This window comes from Trachemys scripta, chromosome 1 (genome assembly GCF_013100865.1).
Source record: "Trachemys scripta elegans isolate TJP31775 chromosome 1, CAS_Tse_1.0, whole genome shotgun sequence".
NCBI classification, from domain to species: domain Eukaryota; kingdom Metazoa; phylum Chordata; order Testudines; family Emydidae; genus Trachemys; species Trachemys scripta.
In genome coordinates, this window is record NC_048298.1 from 345,976,172 (window position 1) to 346,000,643 (window position 24,472).

At 56.6% G+C, this 24,472-nt stretch overlaps 2 protein-coding genes across 3 annotated transcripts in view; both read right to left on the reverse strand.

Moving 5' to 3' along the window:
- Positions 1 to 346, reverse strand: part of ATG16L2 (autophagy related 16 like 2) — a 56,336-nt gene extending 55,990 nt beyond the window's left edge. Inside the window, exon 1 of the mRNA XM_034759324.1 lies at positions 133 to 346. Coding sequence (XP_034615215.1) covers positions 133 to 247 — 115 coding nt within the window. The 5' untranslated portion in view covers positions 248 to 346. The remainder of the gene's footprint in view (positions 1 to 132) is intronic.
- An 11,669-nt stretch (positions 347 to 12,015) lies between these two features.
- The window catches only part of LOC117871393 (cGMP-dependent 3',5'-cyclic phosphodiesterase-like), a 370,986-nt gene continuing 358,529 nt past the window's right edge, over positions 12,016 to 24,472 (reverse strand). The window contains exons 21-31 of one of the 2 annotated variants that reach the window (XM_034759325.1): positions 24,060 to 24,182; positions 23,237 to 23,307; positions 22,507 to 22,629; positions 21,734 to 21,821; positions 20,231 to 20,278; positions 19,691 to 19,765; positions 18,827 to 18,926; positions 18,003 to 18,115; positions 17,185 to 17,223; positions 16,560 to 16,666; positions 12,016 to 14,981 (exon numbers count right to left, since the gene is read on the reverse strand). In XM_034759325.1, coding sequence (XP_034615216.1) covers positions 14,753 to 14,981; positions 16,560 to 16,666; positions 17,185 to 17,223; positions 18,003 to 18,115; positions 18,827 to 18,926; positions 19,691 to 19,765; positions 20,231 to 20,278; positions 21,734 to 21,821; positions 22,507 to 22,629; positions 23,237 to 23,307; positions 24,060 to 24,182 — 1,116 coding nt within the window. In that variant the 3' untranslated portion in view covers positions 12,016 to 14,752. The remainder of the gene's footprint in view (positions 14,982 to 16,559; positions 16,667 to 17,184; positions 17,224 to 18,002; positions 18,116 to 18,826; positions 18,927 to 19,690; positions 19,766 to 20,230; positions 20,279 to 21,733; positions 21,822 to 22,506; positions 22,630 to 23,236; positions 23,308 to 24,059; positions 24,183 to 24,472) is intronic. The other variant, XM_034759326.1, reaches the window with a different exon arrangement.

Sequence of the window (24,472 nt, forward strand, 5' to 3'; positions counted from 1 at the left end):
AAACCCCCCCCCCCCCCGGCTCCAGCTCCCCCTGCCCCCTCCCTTCCCAAATCACCCCTCCCCCGGGCTCCAGCTCCCCCTGTCCCCCGCCCAGCCCGCCGCAGGCGGCAGCTCCCGGCCCCGCTCGCTCACAGGCCTGCACCACGTCCAGGAAGCGGCCGCTCTGCGCCCGGTCCCGGAGCTGCAGCTGCCGGACGATGTGCCGCTTCCAGGACCCGCCGCCGCCGCTCCCCGCCGCCTCGGCCATGGCTGCGGCACTGGGCGGCCGGGCTGCGTCCGCGCGGGGAGGGAACCCTCCTGACGTCACCAGCGGGGGAAGCCCCCGGCGGACCCAGCCCCAGGGGGAGAGAGGAAGGGAGGGGGCTCTGCTCGGCCCCGCCCCCGCAGCATGCACGGAGCCCGCCCCGCCCCCGCAGCGGAGGGGCTGCAGCCCGGCCTGGCCCCGGCTGGGGGAGGGGAGCTGAGTGTACGGGGCTGGGCAGGGTAGACCCCACACTGACCCAGCTTGAAGCTGGAGCCCGGGGGCGGGGGTTGATTTGGGAAAGGAGGGGTAGTTGGACCATTGGGGGGCTATTTGGGGGGGGACAGGGGTCATTGGAGCCCTGGAGGGTGGGGGGTGCAGCTCTGGGGGCTGCCTGCTTCGGGATAGGAGCAGACTTGGGGTGGGGGTGATTGGGAGGGATCAGATGGGAAGGTGTGACCCTGGGGTGGGTGTATCCCCTAAAGGGCAGGGGATCGCCGCGGGGACAGGGCGGCTCTCTCAGCCCCAGGCCCAGCTCTGGTGCAGGGACCACCCGCGCTGCCCTCGTTCCCTCGGGGATCCCAGCCTGGCCCGGGCCTGCACACCCCAGATCACGCCTCCGGACCGGGGCTGACAAGGGCAGACGCTGTGCCCAGGCCGCCTGGAACAGAAGCCCCGTTCTTCTCTGCACTGCACGCCTCCGGGCCATGGCGCAGCTCCAGCAACCACAGCACCATGGCTTTCTATAGGGCCCTTCACAGGCCGGACCCAGCCTGGGCTGTGAGCGCAAACCACCAGAGAATTAGTTTCTCTCCGTCGATCTGGATCGCGCTAGTTTGAAAGCTCCATGTAGACAGGAGCGGTCTGAGAACGGTGGACATGAACCAAAGCCACCGATCTGAATAGCCAGCCTGGAAGGGTTCAGAGCTAGACCCCGCAGCTCCCAGTTCTGCAGTTGGGGCCCATCTTCAGTGAATGTCCTTCTAGCGAGCCAGTTCTCCCCAGTGGCTCTCAGATGGTGCGCCCGCAGCGACTCGAGTGTGGGTCCCAACCTCAGGGCAGCTGTTAAGAACCAGGGCACAAACCCCAAACTGGCTGTGAGTTCTGTACTTAGATTTCTCCAGCCAAGTATCAAGTGTAAACTCCTCAGGCACTAAATGGTTCCCAATGCTGCTGGAAAGGCATAACGAGTGGGGTTCCGCAGGGGTCTGTTTTGGGACCAGCTCTGTTCAATATCTTCATTAATGACTTAGATATTGGCATAGAAAGTACGCTTATTAAGTTTGCGGAGGATACCAAACTGGGAGGGATTGCAACTGCTTTGGAGGACAGTGTCATAATTCAAAATGATCTGGACAAATTGGAGAAATGGTCTGAGTTAAACAGGATGAAGTTTAACAAAGACAAATGCAAAGTGCTCCACTTAGGAAGGAAAAATCAGTTTCACACATACAGAATGGGAAGAGTCTGTCTAGGAAGGAGTACGGCAGAAAGGGATCTAGGGGTTATAGTGGACCACAAGCTAAATATGAGTCAACAGTGTGATGCGGTTGCAAAAAAAGCAAACATGATTCTGGGATGTATTAACAGGTGTGTTGTGAGCAAGACGCGAGAAGTCATTCTTCCGCTCTACTCTGCGCTGGTTAGGCCTCAGCTGGAGTATTGTGTCCAGTTCTGGGCACCGCATTTCAAGAAAGATGTGGAGAAATTGGAAAGGGTCCAGAGAAGAGCAGCAAGAATGATTAAAGGTCTTGAGAACATGACCTATGAAGGAAGGCTGAAAGAATTGGGTTTGTTTAGTTTGGAAAAGAGAAGACTGAGAGGGGACATGATAGCAGTTTTCAGGTATCTAAAAGGGTGTCATAAGGAGGAGGGAGAAAACTTGTTCATCTTAGCCTCTAAGGATAGAACAAGAAGCAATGGGCTTAAACTGCAGCAAGGGAGGTCTAGGTTGGACATTAGGAAAAAGTTCCTAACTGTCAGGGTGGTTAAACACTGGAATAAATTGCCTAGGGAGGTTGTGGAATCTCCATCTCCGGAGATATTTAAGAGTAGGTTAGATAAATGTCTATCAGGGATGGTCTAGACAGTATTTGGTCCTGCCATGCGGGCAGGGGACTGGACTCGATGACCTCTCGAGGTCCCTTCCAGTCCTAGAATCTATGAATCTATAAAGCGGCCTAACCGTGGAATCACAGACAGTCCCCGTGGGTACTCTGATCTGTCTTGCCACACAGGCGAGCCTGCCTTTGCCATAGATGGTCCCTTACACCAACGAACACAGCAATATTCAGGTTTCAGAGTGGTAGCCGTGTTAGTCTGTATCAGCAAAAAGAACGAGGAGTACTTGTGGCACCTTAGAGCAGGGGTGGACAAACTACGACCTGCAGGCCACATCCGGCCCACGGGACCCTCCTGCCCAGCCCCTGAGTTCCTGGCTGGGAAGGCTAGACCCCGGCCCCTCCCCTGCTGTTCTCCCTCCCCCGCAGCCTCAGCTCGCTCGCTCCGCCGCTGGCGCAATGCTCTGGGCAGGGGGCTGTGAGCTCCTGGGGCAGCGCAGCTGCAGAGCCCGGCCTGCCCCGGTGCTCTGAGCTGCTTGGCGGCGGTGGTGGCGGCAGCGGCAGTGTGGCCCGGCTGCAGCCGGGCGGCGCGGCTCTAGCGCTGCCAGCCACTGGTGCTCCAGGCAGCGTGGAAAGAGGGCAGGGAATGGGGGGGTTGGATAGAAGGCCGGGGAGTTTGGGGTGGTGGTCAGGGGGCGTGGGTGTGGATGGTGGTTGGGGGGGAAATGGGGTTGAATGGGGGCAGGGGTCCCTGGGGAGCAGTCAGGAAGGAGGGGGGGTTGGATGGGGCGGCAGGGGGCAGTCAGGGGACAGGGAGAAGGGGTAGTTGGATGGGGCAGGGGTCCCAGCGGGGCCGTCAGGAATGAGAGGAGGGGTTGGATGGGGCAGCGGAGGTCCGAGGGCAGTCAGGGGACAGGGGGGGTTGGATGGGGCAGGAGTCCTGGGGGGGGGGACACAACCCCCTCCCCTAACCGGCCCTCCATACAATTTACGAAACCCGATGCGGCCTTCAGGCCAAAAAGTTTGCCTGCCCCTGCCTTAGAGACTAACAAATTTATCTGAGCATAAACTTTCATGGGCTAAGCTAAAACCCACTTCATCGAATGCATGCAGTGGAAAATACAGTAGGAATATATATATATATATATATATATATGAAATATAAAAAAATGGGGGTTGCCATACCAACTGTAACAAGAGTAATCAATTAAGGTGGGCTATTATCAGCAGGAGAAAAAAAACACTTGTAGTGATAATCAGGGTGGCCCATTTCAAACAGTTGACAAAAAGGTGTGAGTAACAGTAGGGGGAAAATTAGCAAGGGGAAATAGTTTTTACTTTGTGTAATGACCCATCCACTCCCAGTCTTTATTCAAGCCTAATTTAATGGTGTCCAATTTGCAAATTAATTCCAGTTCTGCAGTTTCTCGTTGGAGTCTGGTTTTGAAGTTTTTTTGTTGGAGAATTGCGACTGTAATTGAGTGACCAGGGAGGTTGAAGTGTTCTCCGACTGGTTTTTGAATGTTATAATTCTTGATGTCTGATTTGTGGCCATTTATTCTTTTGCGGAGAGACTGTCCGGTTTGGCCCATGTACATGGCAGAGGGGCATTGCTGGCACATGATGGCATATATCACATTGGTAGATGTGCAGGTGAACGAGCCCCTGATGGTGTGGCTGATGTGGTTAGGTCCTATGATGGTGTCCCTTGAATAGATATGTGGAGAGAGTTGGCACTGGGGTTTGTTGCAGGGTTTGGTTCCTGGGTTAGTGTTTTTGTTGTGTTGTGTGCACAGGAGAGGTTAGTCTCTAAGGTGCCACAAAGCAATATTCAGGTTACTCTAAGTCCCAAAGGATCAGTCACTTACCCCAGTCTGTTCTACCGAAGGTCTTTACACCGAAGACAATGCTTGTAGCCAATCCTGTAATAAACTATATACAGATTTATTAAATAGGAAAAGGAACTGGAGTTATTTGCAAGGTTAAAGCAGGTAAGCAGAGATACAAATGAGCTGCAGTCTTAAGTTTCATAAGGTAAGAGAAGCTCCTATAATAAGCAAGCTCTATATGTCCTTTCGGGCTACCCCAGGCTAAGCACTGAGGACCTCTTGCCTATGCCTGGTAAACCTGCCCCCCGATTCCAAGCAGCACAGAGATACAGTTCCTTCTTGTTAGCATTGTGCTCTGAGCTGCAAACTCAGCGGATGGGCGGAATCCCTTTGCATGATTCAGCTTCATGTGGTGTGGAGGGCAAAACAACAAATGTCTTTTGTCCTGTTTATCATCCCACAACAGTCTGTCTGGTGTCGCTGGACCTCTGGGGCTGGACGTAACACTTTCAGCTGCAGATCAGCACTTCGCACCAGTCAGTGTCTCTGTCCCGTTTGGTGATTTACACCAGTGGTTCTCAAAGCCGGTCCGCTGCTTGTTCAGGGAAAGCCCCCGGCGGGCCGGGCCGGTTTGTTTAACTGCTGTTTCCGCAAGTTCGGCCGATCGCGGCTCCCACTGGCCGCGGTTCTCCGCTCCAGGCCAACGCGGGCTGCAGGAAGCAGCGCGGGCCAAGGGATGTGCTGGCCACCCTTCCCGCAGCCTGCATTGGCCTGGAGCGGCGAACCACGGCCAGTGGGAGCTGCGATCAGCCGAACCTGCGGACACGGCAGGTAAATGATTGTTTCTGTCTGTGTATATATAGATATATACACACACAAAAGATAGACTGGCATTAGAAAAGGTTCAGAGAAGGGCAACTAAAATGATTAGGGGTTTGGAATGGGTCCCATATGAGGAGAGATTAAAGAGGCTAGGACTCTTCAGCTTGGAAAAGAGGAGACTAAGGCGGGATATGATAGAGGTATATAAAATCATGAGTGGTGTGGAGAAAGTGAATAAGGAAAAGTTATTTACTTGTTCCCATAATATAAGAACTAGGGGCCACCAAATGAAATTAATGGGCAGCAGGTTTAAAACAAATAAAAGGAAGTTCTTCTTCACACAGCGCACTGTTAACCTGTGAAACTCCTTGCCTGAGGAGGTGTGAAGGCTAGGACTATAACAGGGTTTAAAAGAGAACTGGATAACTTCATGGCGGTTAAGTCCATTAATGGCTATTAGCCAGGGTGGGTAAGGAATGGTGTCCCTAGACTCTGTTTGTCAGAGGGTGGAGATGGACGGCAGGAGAGAGATCACTTGATCATTGCCTGTTAGGTTCACTCCCTCTGGGGCACCTGGCATTGGCCACTGTTGGTAGACAGGATACTGGGCTGGATGGACCTTTGGTCTGATCCATTCTGGCCATTCTTATGTTCTTCTATAATTAATTTTGCTAAGTGTAAATCAATTAAGTGGTGGGGTATGGTTGGTTAAAGGATTGTTTTACAATATGCTAGGATTGGTTAGAGAACTGTTTAGTAAAATTTTAGTAAAATGATTGGTTAAAGAATAGCTAAGCAGGACTCAAGTTACACTATATAAACTGGGGTCCAAGAAGGAGACCAGCAGAAGAAAAAGAAGAAGAAGAAAAAGGAAAGACCTGGAAGAAGAAGAAGAAGAAGAACTTGCCTCTAAGACACAGCCTAAGATCAGAACTGCTAAGAATCCTCTGCACGACCATGATGTCCAACAACCATAGTCCAGATGAGACTGACCGTGTCTGGCCAAAGGGAATGTCCGTCTGCATGATCAGAATTGGTGAGCACAGCATTGTACGCGTAGCATGTGTATTCTGCTTGATAATTGTTAATAAATAGAGGGTAAGGATATTACTGTGTAAGGCTCTTTCACTGATAAAAGGTCCTGCAACCCCACAAAGAATACGCCCTGAGCCCTAGGAATTGAGTAAGGGTGGGTACTTAAATTACCAGGGTTACACCTTGAGCCCTAGGAATTGGATAAAGGTGGGTGCCCCTAAAGTGCGGGAGAAACAGAGAATTTTGGGCAGGTAACATTTCCATTATACAGATAAGGTAAATTGTTTAATAGTCCAACCTATGGCATAACGTTCCCTCTCGATGACAGCATAGTTCTGTTTGGTGAGGCTCAGTTTTTTACTTAAGGAAATGGGGGGCCTCTTGTCCTCCACCCCAGCCTGCATTAGCCCTGTGCCTGGCCCAGGGTTAGAAGCATCGCGACACACCACAAAGTTTTTGCTGAATTCGGAGCTTACGAAAACTGGCTCTGTAGCCTTTTGTATGTCCTTGAAGCCTTCCTCCCAGGCCTCAGTCCGTATCACCCAGTCTGGCTTCCCCTTTTTTGTAAGGTCCGGTAAAGGGGGCACAATTTCACTGACCCCCTTTACAAACCTCCCGTAATAGCTGACCAGACCAATAAAGGATTGGATCCGCAGCTTGGTTTGTGCGACAGACCAATTTCGAACGGCTTCTTAAAGAGTCAGTGCGAACAGCCCCACCGCCCACCCAGGTACCTCCCCGGCCCCCATCTTGCCTTTGGACACCGTGACAGTGAGGCTGGCTTCTCTACGCCTCTGCAATACAATTCCCACCGGGCTCAGGTGGTCTTGTCAGGGATCACTAAAAGTAGCCAAGTCACGTACATAGGCCCTGGCGAAGCCCTGCAGCACCTCCCTGACAAGCCTCTGAAAGGCAGCCCCTGCACTAATTAATCCAAACTCAGCTAGGCCAGATTCCACTGCAGACGCTGACTTTTCCTGGGCATCAACATCTAAAGGAATTTGCCAATATCCTCGAGTCCAATCCAGAGGGCTAATGAATTTTGCACCCCCAGTCGATCTAGCCAGTCCTCTATCTGTGGTGTGGGGTAAGGGTCAGGTTGGGTGATGGTGTTGATCAGATATGACCTGCGGTATTTCTGCCTGTCTGTTTAGATTTCTGTTCCATAATCCCCCCATTTGCTCTGACCCCATAACCATGGGTCGTTTTGCAAAGTCGAACGTCCAAAGCAGCGTAAAGGCTCTTTTTCGTTGTAACGCGACATGCTTTAACGGTTCTATCAGCCACGGAGAACGCACCTTTCTTTAGAAAATAACTGAAGTACAAATGGAAAAAGGGGATTGCGATCAACGATTTAAATCGAGGCTTTCCACTTGGTGATTTAAATTGCCTTGATTTAAATCAAACCACCCTGACCCTAACAGCACCATGCGCTGGGACTCACAGTGGTGGGGGGCTACTGTCCCCCCCATTGGAGTCTGCCCCTCCATCCTAAGTGAACCCCTCTGGGTGTCAATCTGAATGGCACCTTAGGGTGCAGGGGGAGCAGCACCAGGCTGGGAGGTCCCTGGCATGAGGCTGGGCCATGCAACAATGTGGGGGGAATAGTGGGGGGGGCTGCAGTCCGGACCCAGGGTGGGGACTAGGGCCAGGACCTGGGGGAGTTCAGGATACAGCTGAGGTGGGGAGCTAGGAAAAGAGGGGGCAGGAAGCAGAGTCTAGGGCGGATGGGGTGGGGGGATAGGACACAATGAGGAGGATCTGGAGGGTAGAAGGACTGGGGAAGGGGGCAGATGAGGTGGGAGATAGCTAGGGGGCAGGACTCTGAGTGGCAGATGGGCTGACACAGAGGGGAGCAAAAAAATTTCCTTTTGCTAAAGATAGCATAGGGTCTATGACACCTAGTTGAGCAGTGACGCACACGTACCCCAGCTCAGAACTGTCTGTAGCATTGACCTGGTTTTCAGCCATGCCAGGCCCTATACTAACCTTGTCCAATCGCACTGGTCGCTAAACTTCGAATGGGCTGTAATACTAGCTGAGGAGGGCTCTGAGTTACTACAGAGAATTCTCTCCCAGGGGTCTGGCTGGTGGGTCTCCCCCACATGCTCAGGGTCTAACTGATCCCCGTATCTGGGGTCAGGAGGGAATTTTCTCCCTGGTCAGATTGGCAGAGACCCTGGCTGGGTTTTGCCTTCATCTGCGGTGTGGGGCACGGGTCACTTGCAGGTTTAAACTAGAGGAAATGGTGGGTTCTCGGTAACTTGAAGTCTTTAAATCATGATTTGAGGTCGTCAGTAACTCAGCCAGAGGCTAAGGGTCTATTACAGGAGTGGGTGGGTGAGGTTCGAGGTCAGACTAGATGATCATGATGGTCCCTTCTGGCCTTAAAGGTTATGAGTCTAGGAGACACAGACTCTGTCAGCATTTCCATTCCCAAGTAACATGAGAGACTCCAAACACTATTCCTTAAACTGCCTTGGAGACATCAGGGAAGCCATGGGGTGGACTTTTCGAAACCTCTGGGCAGCTAGCCCTTAACACCACTATCACTCAGGTCTACTGACTGAGAGGGAAGAGCCCCACCTATTGTATCACCAACCCCACTTCCGGCTGTTCCTTGGAAGCCTCCCCCCCCAGAACTGAAACAGGCCAGCTCCTGTTTAGCTGATACCTGATACAATAAAACAGCAAGCCATGTGCCTTGCGATCGGCACTCCCAGCAAAGGCCGCCTGGTCCCGACGTAGAATAAAAAGCAGATGCTGGAGATCGGCGTATGAAATTTATTAGGAAAAAAAAAATCCCCATTTTTTCCCCTTCACAACTATTTAAGGGAGAAAAAAAATGAAACCCCAGAACAACCAATGTAAGAAGAAGACAGAAAAGCTGGAAAATATTTCACACCCGCACACACGCTAGGTAAGAGAACCCCTACAAACCGGCCGGGCTTTACATTATCTACAGGTGGCTATGTACAAGGGCGAGAGAGAAAATGAACCACACACACATACACAGCAACATGAAAACCAGCCAGGGCGCAAAACACGGGCCACAACTTTGAAACAGCCACTTCACATTTTGGTTTGGGTTGTTGTCTCCGCTTTTATACAGCGCCAGGGGAATCCGGTGGCATCTAGGCAGTGGGCTGAGGATGTTGGCGTCTGTGACGCCCCCACACCCTTCGCTCTTTTGTGCTTGCAAATGAGCGGAAGGATGGGGGCACCTTGAGTGGGTTTGCTGACAGCTCTTGCTTCATTTGCAGGAAAGAGTTCAACTAGAAAAGGGCCAGGCTGGGGGAAAAACACGCTTATGTACGCATGTAAGCTAACAGTGGTGGCGTTCTCTAAGGGTGAAATCAGACTAGCACAGGTTCTCTGTACCCCTGAGTCCCAGTGCCTAGGTATGCACAGGCCTTACACAGGGCTGAATTTCACCCTCTGTTTTTTCTTACACATCTCCAGTGGAGAAACAAGGGATAGATTTCACCCATTGATTTCCCCCCCCCCCCCGCTTTTCCAGCGTGCCACCAATGGACAAGTCAGACCCTTAGACACCATCATTAAAGCCACGTTGCCGCGAGTTTACATACACCGTCAACTTTGTTCTTCACGCAGCGGAAGATGGAGCGTCGATAAATAATATCCCATTCCCGAACAATGGCTATAATACAATGTGGTGGTTAGAAATTAATCACAAGCACTGCCAGATACAATCGAATGGAGCGTAACAATCAGAGCAAGCTTTGTTTTCAGGGTTGGGGTTTTTTTTTTTTTTGCCTTTAGGGGTTTTTTTATTTATTTTTTTCCAATTTCTCTGCTATCTTCCCCTCTGCAAATACTTACAGTTGTTCTAAGAGGGATTGTGGTAGAAAGAACTAGACGTACTCCTATACAAAGCTATCAGCCAACATTCACGTTTAGTAACGACACAAGGTCCTACAGAGTATTTTATACAAAGCATCTTTCTAAAGGCAACTCTGAATAGGTAAGGCAAATGAATACATGTTTTCGGTTAGCATCCTTGTCTTCAGAGTCTCCCGCTGTTCCCCACATACATCAGCACACACGACAGATATTCAAAGAAACATACAATTAAAAAAAGACCCCGAGGAAAACCTGTATGTAGCCCAAATCCACAAGGAATTCATACCCACAGCACGGGCCAATGTCTGGTCTCTGGTTGCTGTGCAGAGCGGGTAGGGATGACACCCGTGTGTACTGCATGTCACTGAAGACCAGATGTTCCTACGTTTACACACTCCAGAGCTCATCCACTCACAGGATCCGGACAACCCTGCCCTTCCTCCCCAGTTAAACAGTCCAGCTGCTGATCACACTGATGCACTTTGGTAGCCCTTTCCGTTTGAGGCTCTCAAAGCCTGAATAATGGTTCCAGCCTCGGAGCAGCTCCTGTGAGATAAGGGAGTCACGGATGGGGAAACCGAGGCACGGGGCGAGATTAAGTGATTTGCCTGAGGCCGCGCGGTGAGTCAGTGGCGAAGCCAGGAATAGCATCCTCCTTTAGGATGCAATCTGCTGCCCTAAACACCAGCTCCTTTTTTCTCCCCATGCTGAGCGCTGCTCTGGGATGGAAACCTGATCTCCAGGACCCTAAGCCCCAGCTGCTGTGTTTACCGGCAGGGCTGTTTCCAGGCCCAATGTGCTTCTGCTTGGGCTTGCCCCCATTTTACAGCACTGCAAATTCCAACAGTCTTAGATTAAACACACACGGCAGCGCCTACCGCTCCTCAGCCATAGGTTTTAAAGCCAGAGGGGACCACTGACCTCCCACGTAACGCAGGCACTCAACACTCTTGAGCCGCTCAGCAGTGAGCATGCCTCTTTTCTGGGCAAGGGCATCGTCCCTTGGACAAAACATTTACGTAACTCCACCCCCCAGCCGTCCCCCCACAGCAAAGACTCCGGCAGCCCCGTCGGTGTCGGATGGCTTTGGTTGAGGTTTGCCAGGCTTGCGATTTCAGAAGATGCTGCTTTAGCAAAGCGAAGGGACCCGCTTTTGTAATACACCCCTCTGGCCTGCTTGTACCTCCGAAAAAGGGTTTCGCTGGGACTTCGTGCAGTGGGCTTGTGCCAGCGTAACCCACACACCTCCTGGGTGTGGTGTTCTGGCCCCTCTAGTGGCACCGAGACCCCTTGGCGATTAATGCGTCTGCTCTACAACCTTCGCTAAGAGCCAGGTTGCTTCTAGCTCATGTGGGCGAGTCTCATGCACTAAACTCCAGAGGCCCCAGGTTCGATCCTGTTGGTATTACAGCAGCACTCTGCACCGGGTGAATTTCAACCCCTAGGAACAGCCACCGTTGATTCATTTGGATCAATGCCGTTTGCAATGCTGGGGACCCCTGGGCCACGCTAGCCTCCCTCCATGTTTTGCAGTATCATTATTGGGGGAAGAGCCTGGGTTCTCTGGACTCGCTACAAGAAACGACACAAGCAGCTGATGCCACCTGGTCACATTCTCTTTGGAGACTCTTCTCCCTCTACATGGTGCTCTCCTGTAGCTCTCTTTGTCTGGAGGGACTGTGTGGAGAAGGGCAGCAGTTAGCACACAGGGGCCTAGGCCGGAAAGGGCAGAGCTGAAGGAGACCTTGGAACAGGGTTCTGGTCTGTTTCAACTCAATGGGGCCAACCCATAAGCCCAGATCTGGCTCTAAACTTCCCTAAAGTTTGGGGCTCTTCAGCGTAGGGTATTTATCTTAGGGTTATCTCTCGTACAGAGATTAGAGAAAGTCCCATCCGTCCATCAAATCCACCTCACCTCAACTGAGGATGCCACCGTCCTTCTGCTCCTGCTTCTTGGTTCCCATCTAAGGGCTGGTCCACACTAACCCCCCAGTTTGAACTAAGATACGCAACTTTAGCTACGTGAATAACGTAGCTGAAGTCGAAGTACCTTAGTTCGAACTACAAGGTACTTACCGCGGGTCAACATGCGGCAGGCAGGCTCCCGTCGACTCCGCGTACTCCTCTCGCAGAACAGGAGTACCGGCGTCGACGGCGAGCACTTCCGGGATCGATTTATTGCGTCTAGACAACACGCGATACATCGATGCCAGAAGATTGATTGCTTACCGCCGAACCTGGAGGTAAGTATAGACGTATCCTGAGTTCCTCACCCTCTGCTGATGGCCCTCGAGCACCGCTAGTGGTGGCAATTATGTCATCACCGCACGGAGCCGTTTATGCCTTCAGCTGGGAGACCAAGGGGCACCTGGCCTCAGAGATCCAAGACCCTGTTCCCATGCAGACGCCCCTTGTGAGAAAGACTCAAGCTAAGCGTGCAGAAGACAAGTGAGAAAGCAGCAGACTGGCCTCTCCGCAGAGCGTATCCTGGGGGGAACAGCCGGGGCGAAATCCTGGCCCTACTGAAGTCAAGGGCACAATCCCACCGATTTCAGTGGGGCCAGGACTCCAGCCCAGGCCGTTACGTCTTTTCCTAAGAAGGAGGAACAGCCCCGGGGCTCTCTACACTAGTGACTGCTGCGATTGGCAGGGGAAGATGACGTGGGAAAGGATTTAAAGGCCCACACGGACTCCACAAGCAGGCCTGTCCTCTGATCAGTAGCAAACGAAACCTGCAAGTGCTTCAGCACCAAATGTCCTCTTGAGTGAGAACGTGGGACCAGTGGAACCAGGCCGTGCAGGAGACAGGGCTCTGTCCCATCTGTTTCCCTGAAGGCTGGGACAGCCTCCCCCCGGTGACAATCATTTGCTCAGAATGAGGCCGTCTGCCAGATGACGATTTGTCCCTCAGAGTCCACGGGCAGCTGGGACGCGCTGGCCACACCACCGCAGTACTGGCCTAGGGGAGAATGTCTGTATTTCCTGCTTTCCTGACGATGAGCTGAATGCTTTGCTGCAACTCTGCCGCTCATGGGCCCTAGACCTTATGGAGCTCGAGGATGCAATCTGAATTCAAGGCATATAACGGGGAAAGTGCCAGGTTAGGGTCTGTGATTGCGATACCTGGGAGCTGTACGCTCGCTGGCTGATGCGTTTCTCTCTCTGCTGCATTCCCACCATCCCCCAAGTCACTTAGACCTAAACCACTAGCCCAGCGGGTGCAGCCGAAAAGAGACTGGCGAGCGTGTTAATAAAAGGCCTGAAGGAGGCTTAAAACCCCACCAGCGTCCGTAGAAAACGCTGCCCCCAGCACATTTCAGATGGCACGTGTGACACATGCCCTCTGGGTTCTATGTCCAATCTAGGCCTCTAAATAATCTCCGCGCTGGCCCGGCTAGACAAGGTGCAGGCGGCCCGTGCATCTGGTGAAGGGTGCAGTGTGCTGGCTGGCTCATCGCTCTCTGGCTCTGCACCATTGCTCAGGGAACACAACTGCTCAGGGAGACACCGCTGGGCAGATCCCTTCTGGAACCGGCCGCACCCTGTCGAGGGCAGCCGGGGTGTGTCTGCGTGGGCGGCTGCTGGCTCGGCTGGGTATTTGCAGGGCACACTTGGGTACCGGGACCGTCTCTGCTAAAGCATCCGAAGGGCTCATCTCAAAAGGGCAGGTTTCAATTACAAAGGCAGCGATGGGCCAAGATGTGGGCGAGGGGGAAAACGCTCTGCGCTGACGTCAATGGACGTGCGTCTGCTTACACCGGGTGTGGCTCTGGCCCCGTCTGAGTTCACAAGCTGGCAGTGCTCATGCACTGGTGTTTCTGCTCAGCACATGCATGGATCAGGGGCATTTTAGGGCCTGCAGACTCTAGTCTCTCTCCTCCCCTGCAGTGTCCTCTCAGGACAGGTCTCCCCGTGGGATGGCTTTGGGCTCCTCTCTGGATCTAACCACCCTTCCCCTGCCCTCCCGCAGCACTCAGGGGCAGGCCTCCTGGGCGTGACAGCAGGCGGCTGGCCCTGGATCCGAGAGCAGGGAGGCTGTCGTTGGGAGGAGAGCAGCCGTGAACCTGTGCTTGGGAGTACGGGACCTGTCACGCCCGACTGCCTGGAGGTCAGAAAAACGCATTGTGCTCTCAGCCAGACATCCCCGGAGCAAAGACCCGCTTCCACCGGCCCTAATGCTCTGCGCCCGCGGGTACGTTCACGAGGACGAGCCACACGTGGTTTCTCCTGGCCATTCGTCTCTGCCACCTCGGGAACATTTCCACTCTCCTCTGCAACTGGCCCCCTCTCCTCTCCATCCCCGCCCGCCAGCACAGCTCTCCCCTATCCCAGCCTCACGGGCCAGGGAACTCCCCCGTTCAATAGCCAGGGTTTGCAGACCTCTCCCCCCACCCTGAAGCAGCCAGCGGCGAAAGTCCTCCATGTCGATCAGCCTGTGAAGTTCGGCTCTCAGGAGGGCGTGAGGCACGAGATCCTGGTCTGGGACGCAAGGGCAGCTGTGCTCTCCCCGGCCCTGGCGAACCCCCTTCCGTTCCTAGCCTAGACACCGAGCCCTGCAGCCACCGAACAGCGCCGGTACCCGTACAGAAGGGGAGCGGGGAAGCAGGGTTCATTTCAGTGTACAGCAAAAGGAGTCCATGGAGTAACGCCCCCCCGCCCCGGCATCCACAAAAGCAGGTGGGTGAGTGTTCCGAACAGGGGTGAATCAGAGCCACTGTCCCACCCGCGGAGCTAGACACAGCCTGGGGGGGACTGGGGCTGTAGAGAACGCACTGGACAAATAAGGATTTCTCCAAACCGGCTCCCTCTTTCCTTTGGCTCCAGGAGAAAAGGGACAAAGAGTCGCTGGGTTTGTCGCTCCGTCACTCCCCCCCCGCCCCCCCGCTGCAGTGAGGAGAACCTCATTGCGCCACCGTCTCCATGTGCCCCTCCGTGTCCAGGCAGCCGTTCATCTTGGCGCTCTCCCTGTCCATCCCCTGCAGGTCGTACTCCTCGTCCAGGAAGTCCAGCGAGTTGTTGCTGGGGAGGCCCCTGATGGTGAATTTGTGAGACACTTTGGTCCACTGCTCCCGGTTGCTGGCCACCCTCTCGTACAGCTCGGCGGCTCTCGGGAACAGGTCCTGGAGCAGCCTGGGGGACAAGGAGAACGCCTGTCAGCAGGAGGGGTGGAGAGCCATCGCCCCAGGGGCCGCGAGCGGGAATCGGGGGCCCGCCGCGCTCCACACACGCTGCCAAGGGCTGGCCGGAGCGGAGAAAACAAATGGGCAATGAACTCGAAACAGCCACCTGGGTGTTACAGTCCATAACAGACACACGAGGCAAACGCTGGCAGGGTTAGGCCCCTGGCCAGGGCAGATACCTGGGGCAGGGAGAGCCAGCCAGCCTTCCTGCTCCGGCTTCACCCAGATCTGGTCACTAATAGCACCAGCCTTTTTATCTAGCCTGCTGGGTCCTGATTGGCCTCTGCCTGCTCCTGGCCCTTTTAGGCACCAGGAGACCAACTCTTGCTGGTTCTGCCCGCAGCTGACCATGGGAGGCCCTTCTAGGCAACCGCTTGAGGCCTGAACTCGCTGCTCTTCTCTTCCAGCTGGAGATTATCTTAGGGTGGGGCGCACTGATGAGGTCCCAGTTCCGGGGGGACACACCACCCGCCAGACAGTGCCCAGCGAGGCTTGCGCCGGGCTCCGTCTGCCCTGGAGCTGAGCAGCCCCTGCCAATGGAGGGTACCAGGGATTGCAGAGTGTCCTCCCTTAGGGTTAAACAGGAGCTGATGGCCCGGGCGTGCGTGTGATTAAAGAGAATCCAATGCCCAGGGCTGTGTGTGGGGCGGGAGGGGGGGAGGTGTTGGTTAAACAGGATCTGATGCACAGGGTGGTATGTGTGTAGGGGTGTGTGTGTGTGTGTGTGTGGTTAAAGAGGATCTGGTGCCCAGGGCACGGTGAGAGAGTGTGTGTATGGGGGGGTGTGTTAAAGTGGATCTGGTGCCCAGGGCTCTCTGTGTGTGTGTGTGTGTGTGTGTGTGTGTGTCAGGGCTGTGTGTGTGAAAGAAGGCTCTGTGTGTGTGTGTGAAAGAAGGCTCTGTGTGTGTGTGTGGGCTTTGTGTGTGTGTGGTGTGTGTGCGTGCGGCGTTGCTGAGCTCCATGCAGCGGCTGCCTGTGTGGGCGCTGTTCCTGCGCTGAGCCCTGCCCCCCACCCCAGGCAGCCGCCCTTGGGGACTCACTTGTAGATGGGCATGTGTGTGTGGGTGTATGTGTGTGTGTGGGTGCATACGGCGGGGAACTCACTTGTAGATGGGTGTGTTTGTGTATGTGTGGGTGCATATGGCGGGGAACTCACTTGTAAATGGGCATGTGTGTGTGGGTGCATACGGCGGGGAACTCACTTGTAGATGGGCGTGTGTGTGTATGTATGTATGTGTGTGTGTATATGTTTGTGTATGTGTGTGTGGGTGGATGTGTGGGTGCATACGGTGGGGAACTCACTTGTAGATGGGCATGTGTGTGTGTGTGTGTCTGTGTGAGTGCATATGGCGGGGAACTCACTTGTAGATGGGCATGTGTGTGTGTGTGTATGTTTGTGTATGTGTGTGTGTCTGTGTGGGTGCATATGGCGGGGAACTCACTTGTAGATGGGCATGTGTGTGTGTGTGTATATGTGTGTGTGTATGTGTGTGTGTGTCTGTGTGGGTGCATACGGCGGGGAACTCACTTGTAGATGGGCATGGCGATGTGCTCCATGAAGCTGATCTGCAGCTCGGGGATGTAGGCCTTCTCCCGGTCCATCATCTCCATGGGGCGGTTGCCCATGGCTTTCTCCTGCAGAGAACAGGCAAAGGGGCGGTGATCCCCGCAGTCCCTGGCTTCACGCCTCCCGGCCCGGCTCCCTCCTGCCTCCTAGCCAGCAATCCCCGGCCCGCATCACCCTGAGCCAGCCTGGGGCTGGTTTAGTCTCCTCTGGGAGCACACAGCCCCATGGATGGAGGGTGCAGAGGGCCAGCCGAAGGTCTGGCTCTGCCTCCACCTGGCCCGTGTCTGGTGCCTCCTAGGGGCGTCAGAGGGAGAGGCTGGCAGGTGATTCAGGGTGGAGAGCCAGCGCTGGGCTTTTTAAAGTGGCCTGAAGAGCCACAGCGGAGCTGAACCCAATCTGGGGGGGTGAGGGGGAGAATCTTTGGCCACACCACCGTCCGCCTGAAACACGGGCATCAGACACCCTGGCGTGAGAGCCAACCTCCGCGCCCTCTCGCTGGAAATGCAGCCCCTGGCCCGCAGCACAGGGTGGCCTGGGAACAAACAGCTGGAAGCCAAGCCCGACACAGGGGGATTTAGTCACGTACCAGATCTCCCTGGGAGAAGAACTCCTTGTAGATCAGCTCCTGTGAAGGAAAGGCCACGGATCAGAATCGCTCCATGCTAGCTCCCGTATCCCCAGCTCTGCTTAGAGAGAGACTCGTCTGCCCACACAGTGCTGGGCACCTCCCGTGAGACGCGGGGCCTCTCAATCTCACTGGCATTGCTGGCGTTTTAACAGATACGGCTCTAACGATTCGAAGGGACGCGAGGAGGGTCTGCAGGGCTCGGAAGGGACGAGGCTCTGCTGTGTAGCTTGCCTCACCGGGCCAGCGCACTCAAAGCAAGGGGCTGAGCAAGCTAAAGGAGACCTTTCTTACGCAAAAGTTTGACCTGTGGAACTCACTGCTGCAGGAAGCTTCCTGCGTCAGTCAAAGGCCTGCTAATGCTCTGCCCACTGATAAGGCAGGACAGCGATCTGGCTGAGCACTCCCATGCTCAGAGCAGAGGATGACTGCCGGCTGGGAGTGGGAAGGAGCGCTCTCCATGGGGAGAGCGTTACTAGGGTAACGGTGGGACTTGCTTTGCCCGTCTCTCTGGCGCTAAGTGCTGGCCACCGAGGGGGAGATGTACTGGAGCAGATGGACCTAATGTGTGATATTAGCACAGAGACTCGGCTGCACCCCAGCTGTAGGTGGCAGCTCGTACCAATGAGCACAGCAGCCTCCCCCCTTTACTCCTCCAGGGGGCGCTGGACCCCTGGGTACCACATTCGAGTGTGACTGGGGGCACTGCCCCAGTGGAAGGGGCTTGAGCCCCCCCTAGGCGGAGGGGGAGGGGCCAGGCTGGCCCCGCTGGTACTCACAGCGATCTTCCGGGTGGTTTTCCAGCCCTTGGTCTGGTCCGAGAGGTCGCAGGAGGTCATGAGCAGGCAGAGCAGCAGGCTGTGGTGTTGCTTGTTCTCCGGGTCGTAGCCCACTAGGCAGGGGGAGAAGAGGGCCGAGCGCTGAGTCGCCGGGCGCCAGCGGGTTAGATCTCGCGCCGCGCTCCCGCGGTCCCAGCCCTGGGGCCGGCGACCCCTCTCCAGCGCCAGCCGGCTGGAGCCCGGCGCGCGCAGAGATGGAAAAGCTCTGCCAAGCCGCTCACGCCCAGATCCTCCCAGGGAATTGGGTGCCTAACTCTCCTCGGCATCGGGAGGAGTTAGGAGCCTTTGAGGCTGATGGGCCCTACTCTGGATTCCCCTGGGTTGGGCCCACTGCCGGGCCGGAGGACTCCAGGAGCCGCTCCCAGGTGCCTGCCCGACAGGGACAAGGTGCAGCTGGAGTCAGCATCCCCCGGCATTCGGGGGCCTTTGCACCCCGCCCGGGGGCTCAGTCAGGCCAGCGGTGCCCTGGCACAGTGAAGGAGCTGAGGAGTGGTACTGCCCCCCAGTGGTCGCACAGGAGCATTACAACCTGCCGATTTCAACTTCCACCCTCAAAGCGAAGCTGAGGACCACTGGGATCTGCTGCTGGTTCTAAGCCCGAGCCCGAGATGTTTTCCGGTTCTAGCTGTAAATCACACGGGTGGTCCCAGGGACGGACTCCAGCCTCCCGGTGCCAGGATCTGGGAGCGTTTGCTAGCGGCCGGTTTCACGTAGCAAATGCCCTCCACTCTCGCCAGTGCTGCCAGCGCCCCGGGGGCCTTTACCTTCCGCCATCTTCTGCAGGTCCTTGAAGATCCGCAAATGGTGAGCGAGATCCGTGGCCAGAATAATGTCCCTCATCAGATCCAGCATCCTTTGGTAATCCTGCAAGGCCAATCACACTGCCCCTGAGTGCCACGTGGCTCGGTGACCTCACACCACGTGGCCTGATCGGCACAGAAAGGTCAGGGGAGTCAGCCAAGGTCACCAAAGGACTCAGTGGCAGGACGGGGAATGGGACCAAGGAGACTCAAGTCCCCATGACCTGTTCTAACCACTAGACCACACTTCCTTCCACCTTGCAGCCCTGTGGCTTTTATCCAGTGGAGTCCACGGCTGGGTCAGGGGCTTTGTTTAATCAGTGAGCGTTTCCCCTGGAAGCAGAAACCCTTTTCGGATGGAAGACTCCTCGGATCCAGGAGGAGGGAGGCATGGCTTGTCCGAACCTGGCACAACGTGCGTCACTGCGTCTGGACAGGCGATTCGCCGAAGGAACCAAGGAGCGAAGCCCAGGCCGGCCCACACCTCTGGGAGAAGGACTCTGTCTGGGATGTGAGGCGCAGTGCGTGGCTGGCCCTTCTCACCCGGACAGCAGGGCTCTACTCCTGAGGGGGCCCCTCAGGAGGTCTCAGCACGTGCCTAAAAGCCAGTAGCACCATGTAATCGGGTACAGTCCGGCCCGGCTGGAGTGCCAGGGGATCCGGTGGGTCAGGAGTGAGGGGCCTTGGACACAGCACAGATGGGACTAGCCAGGCTTGCTGTGGGGCAGGAGCAAGGTGCATCACAGAACAGGCTGTGGGAAGGCTGGACTAGCAGGGGGCTGCATGGCAGGAATGAGGGGCACCGGCAGCGAGCTCCGCCCCACTCACCTTGCGGGAGAAGTGGTCGAAGATGTTGCAGCCGTGGGTGTTCAGGATGGCGATGGCCTGTGCAAAGTGGTGTCTCTGAGGAGGGAAACCGAGGCACGGCAGGGAGGGCTGCATTAGTGAGAGGGCTCCACCAGGGGGCAGCACCTCCCCATTGGCACATGCACCCCCCGCCCCGCTCGTAGGGACGAGTGGGGCAGGACTCCCCGTGCCTTACGGCTGGGCTGTGGGTAACGTACGGAGGGGGCAGGCAGGGGCTTTCCCTGCTATTCCACCCCCCAGGACTTGGGATTTCCCTAAGCTGCCCTCTCTCCTTGTTCCCGGGTGAGGGAGGAGGTGATGGGGGACTCCATGCCCATCTATCCATGGCCCCCACACCTGGGGCAGCCACCCTGCCCCGCTGCCAGCGTGGAGCTGCAGGCCCCCCCCCCCCCCCCACCCGCACCACTGCCGCAGTTGTTTCACTGGTGAGCTAGGCAAGCCGCCGGCGGAGTGCGGCAGGGCGCGGGAACAAGGTGGGGCGCGGGGCAGAAGGCGTCTTACCTCCATGACGGAGCCCTCAGAGCTGTAGAGCGCCGCCAGGACGGATTTCTGGAAGACAGAGGGGCACCGAGTGGGGTCGCCAGCCAGGGGCGAGCGAAGGCGTCCGTCTCGCTGGAGCTTTAGGGTTAGTGGGGGCTGCAGCTGGGCAGGTGCCCCCCTGCCGTGGCTCTGACAGCCTCCCAGCCCGGCCCCAGGAGGGACCCAACCCTGGGGCTGGGGCTGGTGGGGTTTGGGACCAGGAGCCCCTACAGGTGCAGGGGGCCGAGATCGGCTGCCTGTGTCACATGGGGTCACGAGGGGGGCGGGCACGCTCCGTTGCTATGGCCCACGGGCTGTATATTCCCCGCCCCGCCCCTCTGCTCACCGGGGACTCAGTAGCAGATCCCCTTCCCAGAGAACATTGTATGGGGTGGGACTGAGATCCGGCATCAGCCAGAGGCGCTGGCCCTTGAGTCTCGGGGGCTGGAAGGGTTTCCACCCTCCGAATGGGAGGCCGGTTCCCCTGCGCTGTAGGAGTGATCTCCTCGAACCCGCACCAGGTGACTGGAGCGTTTCCAGCCCCCCTGCCTTGCGGTGGAGCTGAGAGCCGGAATCACAGGGGAGGGAGAATCGCGAAAACGCCCCTGAAGCTCATTCCCGGGCTGGGGGAGAGTCGGGTTTTGGACCAAGCTCTGGGGCAGTTGGCAGGAGCCAGTGACGGACGAAGCCACACGATCCCCCGAGGGCTGGGCAGGTCCTAGATACTTGGCTCATGGCAGTTGCAGTGTTCCCCGCACCACGGCTCCCCCTGCCCTGGAGGGGCTGTGGGGATGTGATGTCACCTCTTGTCACTTTACGTTTTCCTTTGCTTAGCAACATCAGCCTAATGTTCAGATAAAGGTTCCCGGGGCTTTGGTACCCCCACAACGAGGTGTCCTGGGAGCCCGACCCCCCAGCAGCTTCATCTCCAGCCCCATGGGGGACCCAAAGCCCTGGTGCCCAATGGATCTCCTGTAATCCCCCGGCCTTCCCATCGGATCTCCTGTAATCCCCCGGCCTCACCAGCAGATCTCCTGTAATCCCCCAGCCTCACCATTGGATCTCCTGTTATCCCCCAGCCTTCCCATCAGATCTCCTGTAATCCCCCGGCCTCACCATCGGATCTCCTGTTATCCCCCGGCCTTCCCATCAGATCTCCTGTAATCCCTCGGCCTCACCATCGGATCTCCTGTAACCCCCAGCTTTTCCAGCAGATCTCCTGTAATCCCCCGGCTTCACTGGCAGATCTCCTGTTATCCCCCGGCCTTCCCAGCAGATCTCCTGTAATCCCCCGGCCTCACCGGCAGATCTCCTGTAACCGCCAGAGTCACCATTGGATCTCCTGTAATCCCCCGGCCTCACCGGCAGATCTCCTGTAATCCCCCAGCCTCGCCATCGGATCTCCTGTAATCCCCTGGTCTCACCGGCAGATCTCCTGTAATATCCCAGGCTTACAAACGGATCTCCTGTTACCCCCGGCCTTACCGAAGCCACCTGGAAAGAGTTATTGGTGCCTCTGTGGTCCAGGTCGTGACACATGCAGGAGACGAACAAGGCGAAGATCTCAATGTCTCTGTGGAGAAAAGGACTCGCTGAATCATGGTGATGAGGGATAGGAGGGGCTCTCGAGGCAACACCTCCTTCTCTCGGGGGCCAGCTCAGCCCGTTCTCTGCAGTGACCTCTCCCGGCTGATGGGACTTCGGCACCGGGGCCGTCCAAACTAGCCTCACTTCTGCAGCCCCAGGCAGGCAGGCAGCCACATTCTGGTGCCACTGAAAGTGGGGGGGGGGGGTTCCCCATTGAGCTCAATGGACCTACTCATGCCAGGTGCCTATAGGTGCAGGGATCATTTTGTGCACCCACTTCTGGGCTGGAACACTGCAGTTGCACGCAGGGACATGACGGTTTGGGACAGGAAATGAAGAGGAGCAGTGCATTGTGGGAATTCAGTGTGGCAGTGTGGCACGGCCCAGGGCCAACCCCCTGACTTGTGCAACATGCCGTGGGCAAGCGGTGAGAACCCGTGTCCGCTGGTGCACCCTGGAGAGCGGCGCAGCGCCCCCTAGCACCACGTCAGGGAACTGGGCTGATGGGAGACTCGAGGGGAGAGCGCCACCTGCTGAATCAGCTGGGGAGAGGGAGTGGTACAGATCGCCCGCCCCGCGGAGCTGGGAGAGCCACAGGCCACGGGGCCAGGGGTGCAGAGCCGGGGCGGAGGGAAGCTGGGTCTCTGCAGGAGCTGTAACCATCCACCTACTCCAGGTATTTGACCAGCTCCAGGTTCTTGTAGAGCAGGTAGCAGAAGTGGGAGACGGAGAAGGCGTGCATCCAGTTGTGATAGGGCGGGTCCCGGTAGCCCTTCCTCACCATCAGGCAGAACCTGGCCGGAGCGGGGAGAAGGGGATGAGAACGCAGCCGCCCCCGGGGAGCCGGCGCTCGGCTCTGCACTGCCCCCGTGCTCCAGGCAGAGAACCCCTGGCAGGCTGCAGGGCAGGGCGCTTCCACCCTTGAACTGCCAGGTCATGTCATAGACTCATAGGACTGGAAGGGACCTCGAGAGGTCGTCTAGTCCAGTCCCCTGCACTCAGGGCAGGACTACGTATTGTCTAGACCATCCCTGACAGGTGTTTGTTCAACCTGCTCTTCAAAACCTCCAGAGATGGAGATTCCACCACCTCCCTGGGCAATTTATTCCACTGCTTAACCACTCTGACCGTTAGGAAGTTTTTCCTAATGTCCAACATAAACCTCCCTTGCCATAGTTTAAGCCCATTGCTTCTTGTCCTATCCTCAGCGGCTAAAGAGAACAGATTTTCCTCCCTCCTCCTTGTAACTTGAAAACTGTCATCAGGTTTCCCCCCCCCCCCCCCGTCTTCTCTTCACCAGACTAGACAAACCCCTGGTACCGCAGTGCTGGGCAAGAGCACCCCCTGCTGGCCACAACCTCCCTCCCAGAGCAGCCAAGCCCCCGCAGCGAGCGAGCTCACCTGGCTAGCGTCTGGCGATCCATTTTGTAGTTGTTAATGAAGTTCATGTCTTGCAGCATGCTCAGGATGGCCTGCGGAGGGAAAGGGAGCAGAGAGCTGGCTGAGAGGCTGCGTCCGGGCACGGGGCTGGCGCTGAGGAGGCCAGGTTGGGCATGGAGCTAACCCCCTGCACCCCTCTCGGGTTGGAAGGGACCTCAGGAGGTTCTAGTCCGACCCTCTGCTCAAAACAGGGCCAATCCCCAGATTTCTGCCTCAGATCCCTAAATGGCCCCCTCAAGGATTGAACTCACAACTCTGGGTTTAGCAGGCCAATGCTCAAACCACTGAGCAATCCCTCCCCCCTTGAGGGGCAGGAGCCACATACGGCACAAACTCTCCCCCAAGCTGGCGCTGACGCACCGGTGGCTGTCAGGCTCCCGCCCCCGGGTGGGCACGGGGGGCAGCCAGCGATGCCAGGAAATCGTATCGACGCCTTGGACCCGAGGTGGGATTGGAGCACTCGTGTTAAACCAAGGCGAATGCAGCTCCTTGGCGGACAGACGCCCCAAGCCAGGGCCAGATCCTAGCCCAGGCTGTCTCCGGTACCTACCTAGAGCCCATCACCGTAGCATTGGACATCTCCTGGATTTCTCCTAGCGCCCCTCGGAGGCAGGACAGGGCTACAGACACTGGAGGTACAGAGTGATCCGCCCATGCAGCTGTGGCAGACCCTCACCTCGGGCGCCCTAGGCTAGCCCCTAACCCCGGCTCATCCCCCCCTCGGGGAGCTTGGCTGCCAGCTGCCATGGGCAGGACCCTAGACGCCAGCCCCGGGGGCACTCACCATGGGCGTGTCGTCCTCAGGCAGCGAGCGCGGCGTGTAGGTGAAATCGGCGAAGCGATAGTCGATGCTTTCCACGGGGCAGATCCCATCGCTGAGTAGCTTTTTGTATTCCTCGTCCGAGACCTGCAAGGGGAGCCCCAGGATGGGCTGTTAGCGCCGGGGGCCGAAGCCTGGGCCTGGTGAAGGAGCTGCAGATGCAGGCCGCATTCAGCCGGGCACGGGCGCCCAGTGCTGCCCTGACAGCCCTGTGCTGGGCTCCTCTGTCCACCAGGTACAACCTGGGCAGCAGCGGGGCTGGCGCAATGATCTGACCCGGAGGCAAGAGAGGTTCCCGCGCCACAGCCCATGCTGCCCCCTGGCCTCTCTGTGGAGCCTGCCAACGTGGGGGCCAGTTACTGCCAACAGGGTAGTCA